This window comes from Microcaecilia unicolor, chromosome 7 (assembly GCF_901765095.1).
Source record: "Microcaecilia unicolor chromosome 7, aMicUni1.1, whole genome shotgun sequence".
Taxonomy (NCBI): domain Eukaryota; kingdom Metazoa; phylum Chordata; class Amphibia; order Gymnophiona; family Siphonopidae; genus Microcaecilia; species Microcaecilia unicolor.
The window spans coordinates 309,238,083-309,258,871 of NC_044037.1; the positions used below are offsets into that span (position 1 = coordinate 309,238,083).

General features: G+C 45.3%; 1 protein-coding gene across 1 annotated transcript in view; it reads left to right on the forward strand.

Annotated features, from left to right (window-relative positions):
• The window catches only part of TMEM198 (transmembrane protein 198), a 44,180-nt gene that overhangs the window by 11,761 nt on the left and 11,630 nt on the right, over positions 1–20,789 (forward strand). The window contains exons 2-3 of the mRNA XM_030210437.1: positions 11,707–12,282; positions 19,891–20,081. Of these exons, the coding sequence (XP_030066297.1) occupies positions 11,707–12,282; positions 19,891–20,081 (767 nt within the window). The remainder of the gene's footprint in view (positions 1–11,706; positions 12,283–19,890; positions 20,082–20,789) is intronic.

Here is a 20,789-nt window from a genome sequence, read left to right on the forward strand (position 1 = left end):
ATTTGGTGGACATGTCCAAAAATTCAGCTTTATTGGGCAGAGTTGATTGATATGTTTATCCAAGTGACTGGAGTACGATATCCTCAAAAACCGGAGATCTGCTTGCTACATGTCCGCCCCCTAGGGGTACGACTTTTAGACCATCGGCTCACTTCAATATGGTTGGTGGTGGGAAAAATTATATTGGCTGCACAATGGAAAAGATCAATGGCACCGCCTGTGATAAAAGTAGTATATAAGATGGACTATCTATATCAAATGTCTAAAATGACAGCTTTACGAGCTGGACATGTAGCAAAGTTTAATATGTTATGGGAAAGATATCGATCATGGAGACTAAAATCTAACATAGACCTTGATGCCCCTAAACTCATTGTTCCAAGACTTTGAATGCTTCTGGACGTATGTCTACCGACCTTCAATGTTTTCTAATGGTTGACTGTAAGATGGGGGGGAGGGGGGAATGAGGGAATATTCTATATGCTATCTTACATTGTTCAGTATTTAAGTTCGCGAGATGTTTAATACACTGTTGCTGTATAATGACTTGATATATATACAATATTTTCAATAAAAAAAAGTTTGGAAAAAAAAGAAATAGCAATTGGAAACCGTATCCTTCTCCTACAATTTGACTTATCCAGTGCTTTTGACATGGTTGATCATACTATCCTAACTAAACTTCTGGACAAACTTGGGATCGGTGGCAATATCATCAACTAGATAAAAAGCTTTATTACCACAAGATCTTACCAAGTCAAAGGAACTACAAACATGTCTTCCCCATAGTCATCTGAATGCGGGGTACTGCAGGGATCTCCCCTTTCCCCGTTACTCTTCAACCTCATGATGATTCCCCTAGCCAAGTTACTAGCCAAACATGGCCTTAATCCCTTCATCTATGCTGACAACGTCACTATATTTATACCCTTTAAATCCAATCTATCTGAAATCTCCGATAAAATAAATATAGGCATGACCACCCTAACCTCTTGGGCTAACGCTTTCAAGATGAAATTAAACAAAGAGAAAACACAGTGTCTAGTCCTTTCATCTCAATTCTCTCCACTTTTCCCGACTACTCTTAGCACCCCAGACGTTAAACTCTCCATATCTGACAACCTAAAAATATTTGGAGTGACGATTGATAACCATTTATCATTCAAAAACCATGCTACATTCATCACAAAAAAAAAGGTTTAATATGATGTGGATTTTGAAACAAGTTAAATCATACCTTCCCCTGGACACCTTTCGGAACCTAGTACAATCTACAGTACTCACGCACGCAGATTACTGCAACAGTGTTTTCTTAGAATGTAAGACCCTAATCCTGAAGAAACTTCAGACTACCCAAAACACGGCAGCCAGACTTATCTTTGGCAAGTCAAGATTCGATAGCGCAACACCTCTTCGAGAGAAGCTTCTTTGGCTCCCCATCAGAGAAAGAATAAATTTTAAAGTCCACACTCTGATTCATCATATATGGAGAATCCCCCAACTACATGAATAACCTCATCGACCTCCCAACCAGAAATAGATCATCGTCTTCTCGTACTTACCTCAATTTACACCTTCCCAACTGCAAAGGTATTAAATACAAGACCTCCTATGCATCCAGTTTCTCCTTTTTGGGCAGCCAGCTTTGGAACACTCTGCCAAGATCCATCCGAACAATTAACGACCATCTACCATTCAGAAAAATGTTGAAGACCCATCTCTTCACGAAAGCTTACCCTAATGACCCAACTTAACTTTTTAAGCCCAGCCACATGATTCCTGCCCCGACAATTATTATACCTTTGACCATGTCTCACAATCACAATCTCCTTATGCTCATTCCTCAATCTCTTCCTCTCCATCCTTCCTACTCCTTACCCCTCCCAATCTCTTCTCCTTTTGCTCATCCTATCTTTGTTTACCTCTCCATGCTCAATTTACATATTCTCAAAACCCCACTACTACTATGTTTACTACAACTTGTAACATTCTCCTTCAAGACTTTGTAATTCTATTTACTATGTAAGCCGCATTGAACCTGCTATGTGTGGTAAAGCACAGGGTACAAATGTAATTAATAATAAAATAATAATAATAATTCCAGGCTGCACGATACCCTTAAAGGGGCAAAGTACTTGGAACTATTTTATCTATCTCCTTCCGCTGGTGGATGGACATAACCCATTAGTCTGGACAGGTCTGGTATGGACAAAGAGAAACAGTAGTTAGTTAATTAATTAATTTTATTTTATGTATTTCTAGCCTACTTATTATTTAATTTATTTATTAGGATTTATTTACCACCTTTTTGAAGGAATTCACTCAAGGTGGTGTACAGTGAGAAAAAAATCAAACATGAGCAATAGACAGTTACAGCAGTAAAAATATTCAAATAATAATTCAAAGTATGGCATAGTATACTACTTACAATGTCAACACAACATTTTAATGGACAGTGTAGGGTATAATATCAACACAATATGTACTAGAACATTTTAATTGACAGTGTAGGGTATAAGCAAAGATGGAACATATAGATAGGTAAGAGAGTAAGAAGAGTTAGAAAATATGGTGACTAATTTAAAGAAAGTTGCACATGAGGTCAGAGAGATGGTTAAATATTGTCTCTGCTAGGGTAGGAGTGGATAAACATATCCTGCTAAAGTATGTGCAGCCCGAGTCACTCCTTCTGTGTGTGAGCGAGATGGAGACTATCGTGGTGGACGATTTGATCCAGTTTGACCTTGGGACGTCCATTCCAAATTCCTCAGCCACAAAAAGTGCTGACGATGGATGCATCCCTCCTGGGGTGGGGAGCTCATGTAGCTGGGCTTCACACTCAAGGAGCCTGGTCCGTTCCGGAAAAAGGTCTTCAGATCAATCTCCTGGAATTGCGGGCAATCTGGAACGCTCTAAAGGCTTTCAGAGATCGGCTGTCCAACCAAATTATATTGTTTCAGACGGACAATCAGGTTGCCATGTACTACACCAACAAGCAGGGGGGCACCGGATCATAAGTACATAATATAAGTACATAAGTATTGCCATACTGGGGAAGACCAGAGGTCCATCAAGCCCAGCATCCTGTTTCCAACAGTGGCCAATCCAGATCACAAATACCTGGCAAGATCCCAAAAAAGTACAAAACATTTTATACTGCTTATCCCAGAAATAGTGGATTTCCCCCAAGTCCATTTAATAACGGTCTATGGACTTTTCCTTTAGGAAGCCATCCAAACCTTTTTTAAACTCCGCTAAGCCTTTACCACATTCTCTGGCAACGAATTCCAGAGTTTAATTACACATTGAGTGAAGAAAACTTTTCTCTGATTCGTTTTAAATTTACTACATTGTATCTTCATCGCATGCCCCCTAGTCCTAGTATTTTTGGAAAGCGTGAACAGACGCTTCACATCTACCCATTCAACTCCACTCATTATTTTATAGACCTCTGTCATATCTCCCCTCAGCCGCCTTTTCTCCGAGTTGAAGAGCCCTAGCCGCTTTAGCATTTCCTCATAGGGAAGTCGTCCCATCCCCTTTATCATTTTCGTCGCCCTTCTCTGCACCTTTTCTAATTCCACTATATCTTTTTTGAGATACGGCGACCAGAATTGAGCACAATGTTCGAGGTGTGGTCGCACCATGGAACGATACAAGGGCATTATAACAGCCTAATTTTTGTTTTCTCCCTCTGTGTCAGGAAGCCGTCCAGATGTGGCTTTGGGCTCGCCGACACGGCATGTTTCTCCAAGCCACTTATCTGGCAGGCGTAAACAACAGTCTGGCCGACAGGTTGAGCAGGATAATGCAACCTCACGAGTGGTCACTGAACATGGGCGGTCCACAAGATCTTCCGAGCGTGGGGTACCCCCTCGGTGGATCTTTTTGCCACTCAGATCAATCACAAGGTCCCTCAGTTCTGTTCCAGGCTTCAGGCCCATGACAGACTAGCGTCAGATGCTTTTCTCCTGCATTGGGGGACAGGCCTTCTGTATGCGTATCCTCCCATACCTCTGGTGGGGAGGACTTTGCTGAAACTCAAGCAAGACTGCGGAACCATGATCCTGATTGCACCCTTCTGTCCGTGTCAGATTTGGTTCCCTCTTCTTCTGGAGTTGTCCTATGAAGAACCGTGGATGTTGAGAGCTTAGAATTCGCCTCCTTGGGTCTTTCAGAGGGCATCTCCCGAGTCTTGCTTGCTTCCAGGAAAGATTCCACGAAGAGGTCTTACTCTTTTAAATGGAGGAGGTTTGCCATCTGGTGTGACAGCAAGGCCCTAGATCCTCTTTCTTGTCCTACACAGACCCTGCTTGAATACCTTCTGCACTTATCAGAGTCTGGTCTCAAGACCAACTCCGTAAGAGTTCATCTTAGTGCAATTAGTGCTTATCATCGCCATGTAGAAGGTAAGCCTATTTCTGGACAGCCTTTAGTTGTTCGCTTCATGAGAGGTTTGCTTTTGTCAAAGCCCCCGGTCAAACTTCCACCGGTGTCATGGGATCTCAACGTCGTTCTCACCCAGCTGATGAAGGCTCCTTTTGAGCCACTGAATTCCTGCCATCTGAAGTACTTGACCTGGAAGGTCGTTTTCTTGGTGGCTGTTACTTCAGCTCGTAGGGTTAGTGAGCTTCAGGCCTTGGTAGTGCATGCACCTTATATCAAGTTTCATCATAACAGAGTAGTCCTCTGCATGCTCCCTAAGTTCCTGCCGAAGGTGGTGTCGGAGTTCCATCTGAACCAGTCAATTGTCTTGCCAACATTTTTTCCCTGTCCTCATACCCGCTCTGGCGAAAGCAGTTTATATACCTTGGACTGCAAGAGAGCTTTGGCCTTTTAGGTGGAGCAGACAAAGCCCTTCAGACAGTCCTCCCAGTTGTTTGTTTCTTTCGATCCGAACAGGAGGGGAGTCGCCATCGGAAAACGCACAATCTCCAATTGGCCAGCAGATTGCATTTCCTTCACTTCACAAGCTGGGCTGACTCTAGAGGGCCATGTCACGGCTCATAATGTTAGAGCCATGGCTGCGTCAGTGGCTCACTTAAAGTCAGCCTCCATTGAGGAAATTTGCAAGGCTGCAACGTGGTCATCAGTCCACACATTCACATCTCACTACTGCTTTCAGCAGGATACCCGACGTGACAGTCGGTTTGGGAGTCGGTGCTGCAGAATCTGTTCGGGGTTTAGGATCCAACTCCACCCCCCTAGACCCATTTTTGTTCTGTTCCAGGCTGCGCTCTCAGTTAGTTGTTTATAGTTTCAGGTCAATCTATGTTATGTGTTCGCCGTTGCGAGGCCCAATTGACCAATGCTCATTGTTTTGAGTGAGCCTGGGTGCTAGGGATACCCCACATGTGAGAACAAGCAGCCTGCTTGTCCTCAGAGAAAGCGAAGATACTTACCTGTAGCAGGTATTCTCCGAGGACAGCAGGCTGATTGTTCTCACAAACCCGCCCACCTCTCCTTTGGAGTTGCTGTTTATTTCTCTATATGCTTTTGGATTTAACTGAGGAGAAGTGCTCACGCGATGGGCGGGAAATTAGTCCGCGCATGCGCGGTGTGCGCTGCACGAGTGCCAGAAGACTCTGGCAAAACTTTTTTAATTTTTTGCTTGCAAAATGCCCATTCTTGGGCCGACGCGGACGTCGACCCACATGTGAGAACAATCAGCCTGCTGTCCTTGGAGAATACCTGTTACAGGTAAGTATCTTCGCTATCATGAAAGAGGAACACGAGCCGAAAAGAAAGGAAATAATTGACAAAATCGTTTGTGCTGAAATTCCTGAAATAAACAACTTTCCATATCTCCATGCAACAGTTGCTAAACATATGATACATGGCCCATGCAGTGACCATAACTTAAATTATCCTTCATGCTTTATGGGAAGTGCTCTAAACAGTTTCCAAAACCATTGCAAAATGAAACTATTGAGTACTGTGACGGATATCCTAAATACCGCAGAAGGGATAACGGCATCAGTACACTCTTAAATGGAAAATCCATTAATAACAGTTGGGTAGTCCCTTATAACCCTTACTTACTTTTAAAGTACAATTTCCATATAAATGTGGAAGTATGTGCATCTATTGAAAGTGTCAAGTACCTCTTTAAATATTTCTATAAAGGATACAATTGTGCCAATGTGGTTATTACAGAGCACCAAACTTTGCAACATGAAATTAAAACGTTTACTGACTCTAGATATGCTAGTGTTCCTGAAGCTGCATGGCGATTAAACGGTTTTGAAATGCATCACCAATCACATACTATCCAGAGATTGGAAGTACACTTACCAGATCAACAAAGCATTGTTTTTCACCCTAATGAAGTTGAGGCTGCAGTACAAAGAGCCAGAACCACGGACACCACTTTAACAGCGTGGTTTAAACTTAATGCAGAAGACAATCCTCCAAAGACCATTTTGTATGTAGATATTTCTATGTACTATACTTTCGACAAAAGAGAATGAAAGTGGAAACGTACAAAAGCAGGACATAAGTACATAAGTACATAAGCACTGCCACGCTGGGAAAAGACCAAAGGTCCATCAAGCCCAGTACTCTGTCTCCGACAGCGGCCAATCCAGGCCCCAAGAACCTGGCAAAAACCCAAAATTTAATAACAATCAATGGACTTTTCCTTCAGGAATCTGTCCAGACCCCCTTTAAACTCAGCAAAACAATGGGAAACAATTGGGAGAATGTATGCAGATCATTTTTCTGCAGACCCTGAGCGTTACTGTTTAAGGCTAATTCTACTACACAAACCAGGGGCTAATTCCTTTGAAGACTTAAAAACAGTTGCATGTGTTCTTTATAATACATTTCAAGATGCAGCTAAGAAAATGAGGCTCATTAACGATGAAGCTCTGTGGGAGAACACCTTAGACGATGCACTCGCATGCAGCATGCCACAGCAAATCAGACACCTTTTTGCATACATTTGTGTTTTTGCCGTGCCATCAAATGCTTTCCAGATTTTCCAAAAATACAAACTTAATATGACACAAGATTTTCAACACATCCATGGTTGCAAAGGTGGTTGCTCGATTTGTGAATAATTGTGCCTTCAGAAAATCCAAGCCGTTCTGACTACACATGATAAAAAACTTGAACACTTTGGTTTACCAGCAGTCATCCACAGAATAGAAGATCCTAAACTTGCCTTCAATGTTGGAGATGAAAAGCAGAAAGCTGAACAAATGGTAGAAAAACTAAATAATGAGCAAAGGGAAGCATTTCATACTATACTTTCTGCCTGCAATACAAAAAACATAACCCACACGTGCTTCTTCCTAGACGGTCCTGCTGGAAGTGAAAAAACGTATACGTATAATACTATCCTGAGCTCGATCCGAGGAGATGGAGGAATTGCACTACCTGTTGCTTCTACAGGAATTGCTGCAAGTCTCCTTCCAGGAGGACAAACTTATCATTCACAGTTTAAGTTACATGTTCCGCTACTGGAAACGTCAACATCAAGTATCAGATTAACATCATATGATGAGTCTATCATTAGAGATCATAAAATCCTTATTTGGGATGAGTCAAGTATGGCACCCAGTATGGCACTTACTGCTATAGATAGAATCCTCAGAGACATCATGAACAATCAGAAACCGTTTGGCGGGAAAGTTCTTCTCCTTGGTGGAGATTTTCGACAAACTCTACCAGTGGTACCAAACGGTGATCGAGCTCACATTATTGAAGCCAGCATTAAGTTAAATAAACTATGGAAAAAATTGAAATACTAAAATTAAACAACAATGTCTGCTCTGTAGACCCAGATTACAACAACTGGCTTATTACTTTAGCTGACGGAAATCTTCCATGTCCAGATGGTTTCAAAGATATCGAAATCCCACAGAAGCACATTTGTGACGGCAATATAGTTAATGCCGTTTTGGAGGAAAACTTACCACAGATACTGTTTACAACTTTGCTAAAAAGTCTATTCTTTTCTCAAAAAATGCACATGTTGACAAGTTAAATGAGGCTGTTCTCAAAATTTTAGAAGGTGAGACAATTACTTATTTAAGTTCGGACTCCATTCATGACTCCAATGATGAGGAACATCAGTTATATCCTGTAGAATTCCTTCATGAACAAACTCCAACTGGCATGCCTTGCCATAAACTGCATTTAAAAATTGGAGCCATAATTATCCTACTCAGGAATTTAAATACCAAGCAAGGTGTATGTAATGGAACAGTGAAAGACTTGAAAACTAACCTCATTATTAGTCAAGTAATCACTGTGTCAACTGCAGGGAGTACTGTTTTTATCCCACATATTGAACTAACACCATCTAACACTGACCTCCCATTTACATTATGTCGAAAACAATTTCCTGTGAAATTGGCTTTTGCAATGACAACTAACAAGTCACAAGGGCAAACATGTGAACAAGTTGGCATTTTCCTCCCAGAACCAGTGTTTACACATGAACAACTGTATGTAGCATTTTCAAGAGTTCGAAACTCTTCTGATGTAATTGTAAAAGTCATAGATGGTCCTGAACAAGGAAAGCTTTTCCCTCAATGTAACAAAGTTTTCACTAAAAATATTGTTTATAAAGAAATCTTGCAAATGTAAACAAGCATATTTCTAATAAAAAATTTTAAAATTTCTGCGTACTCTTTAGCTTTTTGGAAATATACTATAAATAAAAATTAAAACACAAAGATAAGAAAACAATCCACATGTCATACCCCTGGACCATATTACTCATTATACACCCCTTCCCGTGCACTCCGCTCCATGGATAAATCCTTCTTATCTCTTCCCTTCTCCACTACTGCCAACTCCAGACTTCGCGCCTTCTGTCTCGCTGCACCCTACGCCTGGAATAAACTTCCTGAGCCCCTACGTCTTGCCCCATCCTTGGCCACCTTTAAATCTAGACTGAAAGCCCACCTCTTTAACATTGCTTTTGACTCGTAACCACTCGCCTCCACCTACCCTCCTCTCTTCCTTCCCGATCACATTAATTGATTTGATGTGCTTACTTTATTTATTTTTTGTCTATTAGATTGTAAGCTCTTTGAGCAGGGACTGTCTTTCTTCTATGTTTGTGCAGCGCTGCGTATGCCTTGTAGCGCTATAGAAATGCTAAATAGTAGTAGTAGTAGTAATCATCACAGCACATTCTTCCTAACAGTTCCCATAAAAGCAGTATCTGTGGTAATTGTTCATAAAATCATCTATGGAGACGCCCCGACATACATGGTGGACCTCGTGGACCTGCCACCCAGAAATGCTAAAGATCTGCCCGAATATTTCTTAATCTACACTTCCCCAGCTGTAAAGGATTAAAATACAGACTAACACATGCGGCCAGCTTCTCCTACATGAGCACGCAGCTGTGGAATGCACTACCAACTAACTTGAAAACAATTAACGAAATAGCCAACTTTCGTAAATCTCTGAAAACCTATCTCTTCAACAAGGTCTACCACGTGAACACATAACCTAACTATAATACATCCCCACTATACACTTACTCTGATTGTCTTCTTTCTATAACTGCTTATCTAGTTCTTTTTGTCATTCTTGATCTCATTGTAACACCAACTGTACTGTTTGTCCTGTATGGCAATGCCATAACAGATCTCTGTAAGCCACATTGAGCCTGCAAAGAGGTGGGAAAATGCAAGTGCAATAAATAAATAAATAAATAAATAAAAACATAATTGCCATTAGATGATAACCGTTTCATTGGTTTGAGAAATGGGCCTTTTTTTACTAGTACCTTAATATTTTGCACAGTACGATTTGCAATGCAGCTTTTGTTTGCATGTTTCTATTTCTAGTCTAAGAACATAAGAATACTGGGTCAGACCAGTGATCCATCTAGCTCAGCATCTTGCTTCCAACTCACAAGTACCTGGCAGAATCTCAAAAAGTAGCAAGATTCCATGCTACCAAACCCAGGGCAAGCAGTGGCTTTCCCATGTTTGTGCTCACTGTATTTTTTGTTTGTTGAGAATCTGTTGGGCTCATTTTCGAAAGAGAAGGACGTCTATCTTTCGACATAAATCGGAAGATGGACGTCCTTCTCCCAGGGACGTCCAAATCAGTATAATCGAAAGCTGATTTTGGACGTCCCCAACTGCACTCCATCGCAGGGACTGCCAAAGTTCAAGGGGGCGTGTTGGAGGCGTAGCGATGGCGGGACTTGGGTGTGCCTAACACTTGGACGTCCTTGACCCATAATGGAAAAAAAGAGGGTCGTTTTCACCCAGACCTGTTTTTATTACGACAAAGTCACAAAATGTTGCCCAAACTGACCAAATGACCGCCGGAGAGAATTGGAGTGAGCTCCCGTTACTCCCCCAGTGGTCACTAGCCCCCCTCCCACCCTCAAAAGACATCTTTAAAAATATATCGTGCCAGCCTCAGATGTCATACTCAGGTCCGTGACAGCAGTATGCAGGTCCCTGGAGCAGTTTTAGTGGACGAGTGCACATCAGACAGGCGGACCCAGCACCATCCTCTCCCCCCCCCCCCCCCCACCTGTTACGTTTGTGGAAGAAAGAGCGAGCCCTCCAAAACCCACCAGAAACCCACTGTACCCACATCAAGGTGCCCCCCTTCACCCGTAAGGGCTATGGTAGTGGTGTACAGTTGTGGGTAGTGGGTTTTTGTGGGGGGTTGGGGGGCTCAGCACACAAGGTAAGGGAGCTATGTACCTGGGAGCAATTTATGAAGTCCACTGCAGTGCCCCCTAGGGTGCCTGGTTGGTGTCCCGGCATGTCAGGGGGACCAGTGCACTACAAATGCTGGCTCCTCCCACAACCAAATGGCTTGCATTTGGTTGTTTCTGACATGGACGTCTTTGGTTTCGAAAATCGCTGAAAATCATGGACGTCCATCTCTAAGGACGACCACATTTAAGGATTTGGACGTCCCTGACGGTATTTTCGAAACGAAAGATGGACGTCCATCTTGTTTCGAAAATACGGGTTTCCCCACCCCTGGATCAGGACGTTTTGCAAGGACGTACAAATCAAAACGTGGACGTCCCTTTCGAAAATGCCCCTCCACGTGACCAAGATGAGGTGTTTTACAAGTTTCTATGCAGGGATCATAGCAATGCTGCTTCTTCTGTTTTGCAGTCTGAACCTGGTATCTTATTCTTTCTCTCTCTGTTTAGTCTACCTTTGAGGAATTTCGTGAATGCTCTACCTGCCTAAATGATGAGGTCCTCTTGATCATGGAAGTGTACATCATAGTCTCTTTCTGTCATCCTGCCCAATCACACATTCCAGTTTATTGGTGCTTAAGTCTGCATTGCCTCTCATCTTGGGTGGATGAAGGAGGGTTGTTTCTTCTTTAAAGATCTTCTCTCTCTCTCTCTCTCTCTCTCTGTCTCTCTCTCCCTCCCTCCCTCCCTCCCTCTTAAGCCAGTAAGATCCCAGTCTCCCAATTGTACTGCTAGTGCTCACCTTAATACTTGCATAGTACCAAAAAAAAAAAAAAGAAGAAGCTTTCTTTGAAGTTCATAGAGTATAATATGTATAGACAAATTAATAATGTGTGCTTGAGAATTACTTTTAATTAGGCCTGTAGTGCCCATTACAGTGGGAAATATTTCCATATTTTTCTGCCTCTTTTCTTGGTACTTGGGGATCTTGTGACTGTCTGCTTTAAGGCTGTCCTGATGCTTTCTCTCTCCCTCTCTCTCTCTCTTTCACTCTCCCCCAGGTTATCGCTGCTTTAAGGCTGTGATGTTCCTGACTGGGCTTATGTTTGGGTCCATCATAATCTTCATGCTGTGTTACAAGGAGCGGGTTCTGGACACTCAGCTGAGTGTGGAGGCCAGTGTGGGCATCGGGCTGGGGATTGGCATCCTTTGTGGTCTGGTCACAATGCTGGTTCGCAGTGTGGGCCTCTTCATGGTTGGTCTGCTGCTGGGTCTTTTGGTGGCTGTGGCAACACTTATCATCATGGAGCAGTTTTATCACCCGATCACTGTTTGGGTCCCCATTGGCCTGCTGCTGGGGGTGGGCATGCTCTTTGCTGTGCTTACCCTGCAGTGGCAACGTTTCTTCACCACACTTTCCACAGCGGTCTTTGGCAGTGCTATTATGACTGTGACGGTGGATTACTTTATTGAGGTCTTCATCCTGGTGCAGTACGTTTATGAACGGGTGAAGGTGGCACCTGCACAGCCTGTTTGCTGGTACAGCTGGGTCATCCTTAGCATCTGGCCCATCCTTAGCACTCTGGGAGTGCTAGTGCAGTGGAAAGTCACTGCAGAGGGCTACTCACATACTGAGGGTAAGATTCTTAGGGGAGCTCGTCTCACATTGAGCATAAATGTCCTGGGAAAGCTACCTCATGCATTAGAGACATTTGGGAGCTAGTCCAATTCTGAGGGTAAGAGTTCTTCAGGTGCTAGGCCAGACTGAGGGTAGAGGTTCTTTGGGAGCTAGTCCACACTGAGGTTAAGAGTCATGAGGGAGCTAGTCCCAGGCTAAGGATAAGGGATTCGGGAAGCTAACCCACATTGTGAGTGTAGAAGTCCCAAGTGTGCTAGCCCCATTCCCAGCATAAGAGACCTTTGTGATCTACCCCCATTCAGAGGGTAAGGGTCTCATGGGAGCTAGTTTCAGGCTGAAGATAAGGGTTTTGGGGAAGCTGTTATACCCACAGAGAGTAAGGCACTTATGGGCACTAATCCCACATTGGGGATAAGGGTTGGACAGACTGGATGGACCGTACAGGCCTTTTTCCAAGGACAAGCATGCCTATTTGTTTTCACAAGTGGGTGACGCTGACCATGTCGCCCGGTCCAGGACATATGACATGCATAAGTAGAGCTTTGTGGAGCGCGAGACATGCTCCACTGCGCATGCGTGAGTGCCTTCCTACCCGAACGCAAGTTGCCTTAGTTCTTTTTCTATTGCAGTGAGGAGAGAGAGTGTGTTTTTTTTTACCGTCTGCACACTTTGTTCGGTCCAAAGAGCTTCTTTTTGTGCCTTCCAGCAGTTTTTTGGCTCCTTTATTGTGTTCCCAATTGTGGACACCCTTTGTTCTTTTTCTTTATTTTCTTAGTTTATTTTTCTCCGGTTTTAAGTTTCCTTATTTTTTCCGTTGTCACATGGCCGTTTTTCCTCTTGACTTTTCTGGTGCCTTGCCCCTTTTTTAGGCACCATCGCTTCATTTGATTTAGCCACGGAAATTTTTCCATCCATGTCCACAAAGGTTCCCAGTGGCTTCAAGCACTGTACCTGGTGCAGTCGGACAGTCTCTGGGAAAGACACCCATTCTTGGTGTCTTCAGTTTCTTGTGCCCAACAATAGTCCGGCTAACTGTGTACTCTGTCTTTGTATGAAGAAGAGGTCCCAGGTTTCCAGAGAAGCTCAATGCGAGAGGATTTTTGGATCCAAGTCTGATTCCTTGGCATCGAGGTCGGTGGTGTCAGCATTGACATAGAGCATTGCACCAGCATCAGGAGTGTCGGTAAGCATGGCTGCTGCTAGACCCATAGTCACTGGGAGATTTCATGCATCAAGTGGGTCTCCACCTGCCTTGTGGCCTGCTGTGCAGAGCCCCTGGGACCGCCCACTATCGGACCCAAACCCAAGGTGACGTGGATTCAACGTCATTCTCGTCGGCACCAAGGAGCCTCAATGACAAGCTTCGGGCTAAGGCCAAGAAGCATTGTCATCGATCACCCTCAACGCATGGTTCCGGGAGCTCCAGGGTGTGGAGGGATTCAGCACCCGAGAAGTGTTTGCGCCGGGAGGACTTCTCCCCCCTCCATACAAGAGGTGCTGATGCGTCAGTCTCCCAGCAACAAAGACCCAGCTCCTGTATCGACCCCAGCAACTCTGCAACATGCTCCTGAACCGACACCCAATCCTTTCCTGGTTTCGGCCCTTGATAAGCGCATCCGGGCTTTGTTCCCTGATCTTCTGGATGGCCTTTTGCAACTGTGTGCATTGGCATTGGAGGTGCTTGCGCCTGCCCTACCTCCCATTGCAGCCCTGCTTGGCCCTCAGCCTGCGGTGCGGCTTTGGTATTGACTGCCACCCAAGCCGGCACTCCCTCAACGTCAGTGGAGGAAGCTTCCCCGAGTCGAGACAGGAGCTGGCTTCTTGATGCCATGCTAGAGGACGTGGCTCCTCCGTGTCAAGGCAGGTTCAGTCTTGACACTCCCACCTAGAGATATTGTCTGACACCGAGGAGGAGTGCTCATGGGATTCAGAGGAAGATCCAACGTACTTTTCCTCAGATGAGTCCTATGGAATTCCCTCTGAACCCCCCCCCCCCCTCCACTTGAAAGGAGAAAGTCTCCTTCGGAGAGTCTTTCATTCCCTTCTTTTGTTAAGGAAATGGCTGTGGCCATTCTGTTTCCTTTGGAAGTGGAGGACAAGCCAAGGGCAAAGATGCTCAAGGTCATGGACTATGATCCTCCTAGGGAGGCTGTGATTGTCCCTCTCCAAGAGGTAGCCCAGGAAGTCCTCGTTTGGAACTGGGAGTCCCCTCTGTCGGTCCTGGTACTGCCCAAGAAGATCAATACCATGTACCGGTTCCACAGCACAACTGGATTTGATAAGCCTCTGTTGCCTTACAATTCCATGGTGGTGGAATCCGCCCTCAAAAGAGCCAGGAGTTCTAGAGACTATGCCTTTGTGCCCCCAGGCAGAGAAGCTAGGACCTTGGATTCTTTTGGGAGGAAGATGTTTCTTGTCTCTATGCTCATTTCACATATCCAGTCTTTCCAACTCTTTACGAGCGTTTATTTGCGAGACTCGGTGTGCAAGATACTAGACTTAGCTGACACACTCTGATTGGAGCAAGGTGAATCACTTCATCAGTTTGCCAAGCAGCAGAAGGCGTGTAGAAAGTTCATGGCCAAGGGCACTTATGACACTTTTGATGTATCGTCCAGGATCTCTACCCAAAGTATAGCAATGCGGAGACTCTCATGGCTGCGTGTTTCTGACTTTGAATAGTCGGTTCATCAGAGGTTGGTGGATGCCCCATACCAGGGTGATAACCTTTTTCAAGAGAAGGTTGAGGAGGTTGATGACCAGATCGAAAGGTACACTGATACCGTCTCTTCTCTCTCCCGCAGGGCACCTTCTACATCAGCCTCCTCAACTAGAAGTTTTTTTGGCAAGTCGAGGAGGGGTCTCTTTTACTCTCAGAGGAGTAGGTATGCCACCTCTTCTCGCCAGCCCTAGCATGCTCGTTCTTCTCAACAGTGTGTGCCCAAGGCCCTGCTGCTCCCCTTTCAAAACACAGGATGGGTTTTTTGATTGGCTCCAGCAGAGCATAGCTGCAGTACCAGTGTCTGTGCCGGATGACTTGCCGGTCGAGGGGAGGCTGAAGTTTTTTTCATGAAAGGTGGGCCCCTTATAACCTCCGACCAGTGGGTTCTCCAAATAGTCCGTCTTGGATGCATCCTCAGTTGGTATCAGAAACCTCAAAATTGCCCACCGAAAGCTCATTCCTTCAGCTCTCAGCATAAGCAGGTACTTGCAGAGGAACTCTTAACCCTTCTGAAGCCCCATGTGGTTGAGCCCGTTCCACCAGGGGAAGAATAACGGTGATTTTTTTCCAGGTACTTCCTTGTACAGAAGAAAACAGGGGTGATACATCCCATTCTAGACATAAGGGCCCTGAACAAATTCCCGGTCAAAGAAAAGTTGAGGATGGTTTCCTTGGACACCCTTCTCATGATTCAGGAAAACAATTGGCTGTGCTCTCTGGACTTGAAGGATGCATATACCCACATTCCAATACTTCTAGCCCACTGGATGTATCTTCAATTTTGTCTGGGAACACACCGCTTCCATTACAGTGTGTTGCCCTTTGGCCTTGTGTCAGCTCTCAGGGTCTTCATCAAATGTGTAGCAGTAGTTGCAGCGTCGCTACGCAGACTGGGAGTCCATGTGTTCCTCTATCTTGATGATTGGCTGGTGAAGAGCACCTCGTTGCTCGGGAGTCCATGAGGATGACTATTCGAGTGCTCGAGCTACTAGGGTTCATGTTAAAGTACCCCAAGTCCCACCTTCATCCTGCCCAACAATTGGAACAGAGAGTGTGAGCTTACCTTCCAGGGCCAAGAGCAGACACTTTAGCGACATTGGCTTCCCAGGTTCGAGCCTCTTAGCAGGTCATGGCTCGGGATGTTGAGGTTGTTGGGCCACATGGCTTCAACAGTGTACGCCACACCCATGACACGTCTTCACATGAGATCAACCCTATGGACCCTGATTTCTTAGTGGTATCAAGCCACAGAAAGTCTGGAAGGTGCCCCCAAGTGTCCCCAGAGCTTGCTTGCTCACTTCACTGGTGGACCATTCGATCCAACTTGACTCTGGGACTTCCATTCCAAATTCCTCGTCCACAAAAGGTACTGATGACAGATTTATCCCTCCTGGGTTGGGGAGCTCATGTGGATGGGCTCCACACTCAAGGTGTTTGGTCTGCCTGGGAAACGAATCTTCAGATCAATCTCCCGGAGCTCTGGGCGATCTGGAACGCTTTAAAGTCTTTCAGAGATTGGCTGTCTCACCAAATTGTGCTCATTCGAACAATCAGGTTGCCATGTATTATACCAACAAGCAGGGGGGCACCGGATCACACCCTCTGTGTCAGGAAGCCATCTGGATGTGGCACTGAGCTCTCCAAAATGGCATGTACCTGCGAGCCACTTATCTAGTGGGCAAAAACAACAGTCTGAGCAGGGTTATGCAACCACACAAGTGGTCTCTCTGCATGACTGTTGTCTGTGAGATCTGAGTGTGGGGCACCGTCTCTTTGCCACTCACATCAATCACAAAGTCCCTCAGTTCTGTTCCAGGCTTCAGGGCAGGCTAGCATCAGATGTATTCGTTCTCCATTGGGGGACAGATCTGCTGTATGCATATCCTCCCATATCTTTTGTAGTTAAGACTTTGCTGAAACTCAAACAAGACCGTGGGACCATGATTCCAGTCATGCCTTACTGGCCTTGGCAGATCTAGTTCCCTCTACTTCTGGAGTTATCCTCCGAAGAACCATGGAGATTGGACCCTCATCATGCAGAAAGAGGGATCGCTTCTACATCCCAGCCTTCAATCTGTGTCTCTCACAGCTTGGATGTTGAGAGCATAGAATTTGCTTTCTTGGGTCTTTCGGAGGGTGTCTCTCGGGTCTTGCTTGCTTCCAGGAAAGATTCCACGAAGCAGTGTTATTCTTTCAAATGAAGGAGGTTTGCCATCTGGTATGAGAGCAAGGCCCTAGATCCCCTTTCTTGCCCTACACAGATCCTGCATGAATACCTTCTCCACTTCTTGGAGTCTGGTCTTAAGACCAACTCCATAAGTGTTCACCTAAGGGCAACTGGTGCTTATCATCATTGTGTAGAAGGTAAGCCCAACATCGCTTCACGAGAGGTTGGCTTTTGTCAAAGCCCCCTGTCAAACCTCCACCAGTGTCACCCAGCTGATGAGAGCTCCTTTCGAGTCATTAAATTCCTGCCATCTGAAGTACTTGACCTGGAAGGTCATTTTCTTGGTGGCTGTTACTTCAGCTCATAGAGTCAGAGAGCTTCAGGCCTCAGTGGTGGATGCACCTTATACTAAGTTCCAACACAACAAAGTAGTCATCCACACGCACTCTGTTCTTGCCAAAGGTGGTGTCGGAGTTCCATCTGAACCAGTTGATTGTCTTGCCAACATTTTTCCCCCGACCTCATGCCCATCCTGGTGAGAGCACCTTGCACACCTTGGATTGCAAGAGAGCATTGGCCTATTACATGGAGCGGACCAGGCCCCACAGTCAGTCTGCCCAACTTTTTATTTCTTTTGATCTCAACAGGATGGGAGTTGCCATCAGGAAACGCACCATCTCTAATTGGCTGGCAGATTGCATTTCCTTCACTTATGCCTAGGCTGGGCAATGTCAGAGCCACTGCTGTGTCTTCATCCCACTTGCGGTCAGCCTCCATTGAAGAAATTTGCAAGGCTGCGACATGGTCTTCAGTCCACACATTTACATTTCATTATTGCCTTGAGCAAAATACCCAACACAACAGTCAGTTTGGGCAGACAGTGTTGCAGAATCTGTTTGGGGTCTAGAATCCAACTCCACCCCCCTAGGCCCATTTTATTTTGTTCCAGGCTGCACATTCACTAAGTATATGGTTTCAGGATGATTTCTGGTTTTCTCCTCACCATTGCGAGGCCCAATTGACCAATGTTTGTTGTTTTTGGTGATCCTGGATGGTAGGTTTTCCCCACTTGTGAGAATAAATAGGCCTTCTTGTCCTCGGCGAAAGCAAAGATACTTACCTGTAGCAGGTATTCTCTGAGGACAGCAGGCCTTATATTCTCACAGTCCCTCCCACTTCTCCTTGGAGTTGTCTCCTTTCTTATTTTTTACCTAAGGTGACCGTGTTCTCGCGCCGGGCGGGAAGGCCCTTGCACATGCGCAGTGGAGCATGTTTCACACTCCACAAAGTTCTACTTGTGCTTGTCATAAATTCTGAACTAGGCGACATGGTCGGTGTCACCCACTTATGAGAATATAAGGCCTGCTGTTCTTGGAGAATACTTGCTACAGGTAAGCATCTTCGCTTTATCTGCCATCATCTACTATGTTACTATGGTCTCAAGGAGCAAAGACCATACTGAGAGTAAGGTTCTGGGGAAGCTAGTCCCACATAAAGTGTGAGAATACCAGGGGAGCTAGGAAGGATCCTAGGGGAGCTAGGAAGGATCCTGGAGGGTCTTGGGGAAGCTAGTTTCACATCGAGAAGTAAGGATGTCAGGTGAGTTAGCCTTATACTGAGGATGAGGGTCCTGAGGGTGCCAATCCCACACTGAATGCAAAGGTTCCAGGGGAACAACTCCTATGCTGAGCATAAGTGACCTTTGGGAGCTAGCCTAATGCTGAGGGTAAGGGACCAGGGGTAACTTATCCCACACATAGACTACAGGTCTCAGGGGAACAGCTCTCATGCTGAGTGAAAGGGTCCCTGTGAGCTATTCCTACCCTAAGGGTAGAGGGCCCAGGGATAGGTAGTCTCACACTGAGAGTAAAGGTCGTAGGTGAGCTTAATCAACCCAGAAGGTAAGGATCCTTTGAAATCTTCCCACATTTAGGATAAGGATTCCACATCAAGAAAAGGGTCTTGGGAGAGCTAGTCACACGTTAAAGGGAAGTTTCCAGAGGGAGCTTGTTCCACACTGGGTAACAGTCTTGCCACACTGGGGGTACGAATCTCGAGAGGGCTACTGCCGCATTGGGGTAAGGGTCCTGGGGGAACTAGATCCACATCGAGGATAAGTGTAGTGGAAGAGCTACTTCCACACCAAAGGTAAGGGTCTGGCCATGTAGTTTTAGATTGAGGGTAGGGGTCCTGAGGCAGCTATTTCTGCATTTATGGCAAGAGTCTCAGGGTCTGATCTTCATGTTTTGCCTGGTACTGCAGTATAAGTTGTGTTGTGTGACTCATATTGTATCTTGTATATCCCCTGCTGTTCTCCTCCCACACTGTCTATTTGGACCTATCTCATATGCTGTTCCTTGTGTGATACTTTATTTTTGGATGTATCCATGACATCACAGTTAGCTCTTTATCCACAGTCTCATATCACACATCCCATCTAGCCTGTTTTGTGTCACTTGTCCCACCTGCTCTGCCTAGCATGTCTGGCTCTTATCTATATCCCATATGTCAAGGATCATCTTGCATGCCATCTCTGGCACAGCTTGCATCTCATGTCCTATCAGGTCACTTGGCTTGTCGGCCGAGTTTTCCTTGACAACCTTATATGTCATAAGGTTGACATATAAGCCTGGCATGGCTCTCCTAGTATGTTCTGCCTGTCACATGCTGTCACATATGTCCCTTCTGCATTGGCTCACATTTAGTCTCTCCCTTAGTGATCATTAGTCGCCAACAGCGCCGAGTTCAGCTGATGCGTGTAAAGCAGCAAGGAGACCAGAAAGAGAAGAAGAAGAAGAAACCTCACCATCATCCTCATCACCAGCACAAGTCCACCTATCGGCCAGAACCAGCATACCGCAGAAAGCCCAACCCGGTGCGGCGTTTTGATGGGGACGTGCTCTCCCCTGTGAGTCGTGGCTGCAGGGTACCGATTCTTCTATAGCTTGCTGTGCTGACCTTTCATTTCCTTGTTGACTCCTGGGGTGTGATATATGCCCTTCAGTGTTAACTTAGGAGTCGATGTTCAAAGTGAGTTATCCAGTTAAGAGAGGCTCACCTCTAGTTAATTCAAGCTGACCTGACCCTGAGGGAATATTCAGCAGCATTTACTCAGATACACTGCTCAATATCCCCTCTAACCGCTAAGGCTTAAACCAGCTACTGTGTGGGGTCTGGGGCAGTGTCAGGGGAGAGTCGACACTTAACTGGATAAGTTTCCATATTCATCCTTAACCGGTTAAGTTAACCAGCCAAATAGGACAGTCCTATCTTTGTCCATTTTAACTTAATCGGTTAAGGCTGAATATTGGCACTTATGCAGTTAGATATTAAATGCTAGGTACCCAGCCAAGGTTCAGCATTGAATATATGGGCAAAATATTGATAGCAGTGGTCAGCGTTTCAAACAAATGCTACCTGCTGCCATGGGTAATGCCCCTGTGTAATACAACCCCAGTGATCACCATCAGCTTGGTAATGGAGTCTTCACTATAGGCCTAATCCTTAATCCCTTGCTCATTTTATTCAATTATTATGAGACACCTGGAATGTGACACCCCTCCCCCCCAGTCAGTAAGAACCCAGTAATGTGAACAGACAGAGGGTTCCAGTGCTA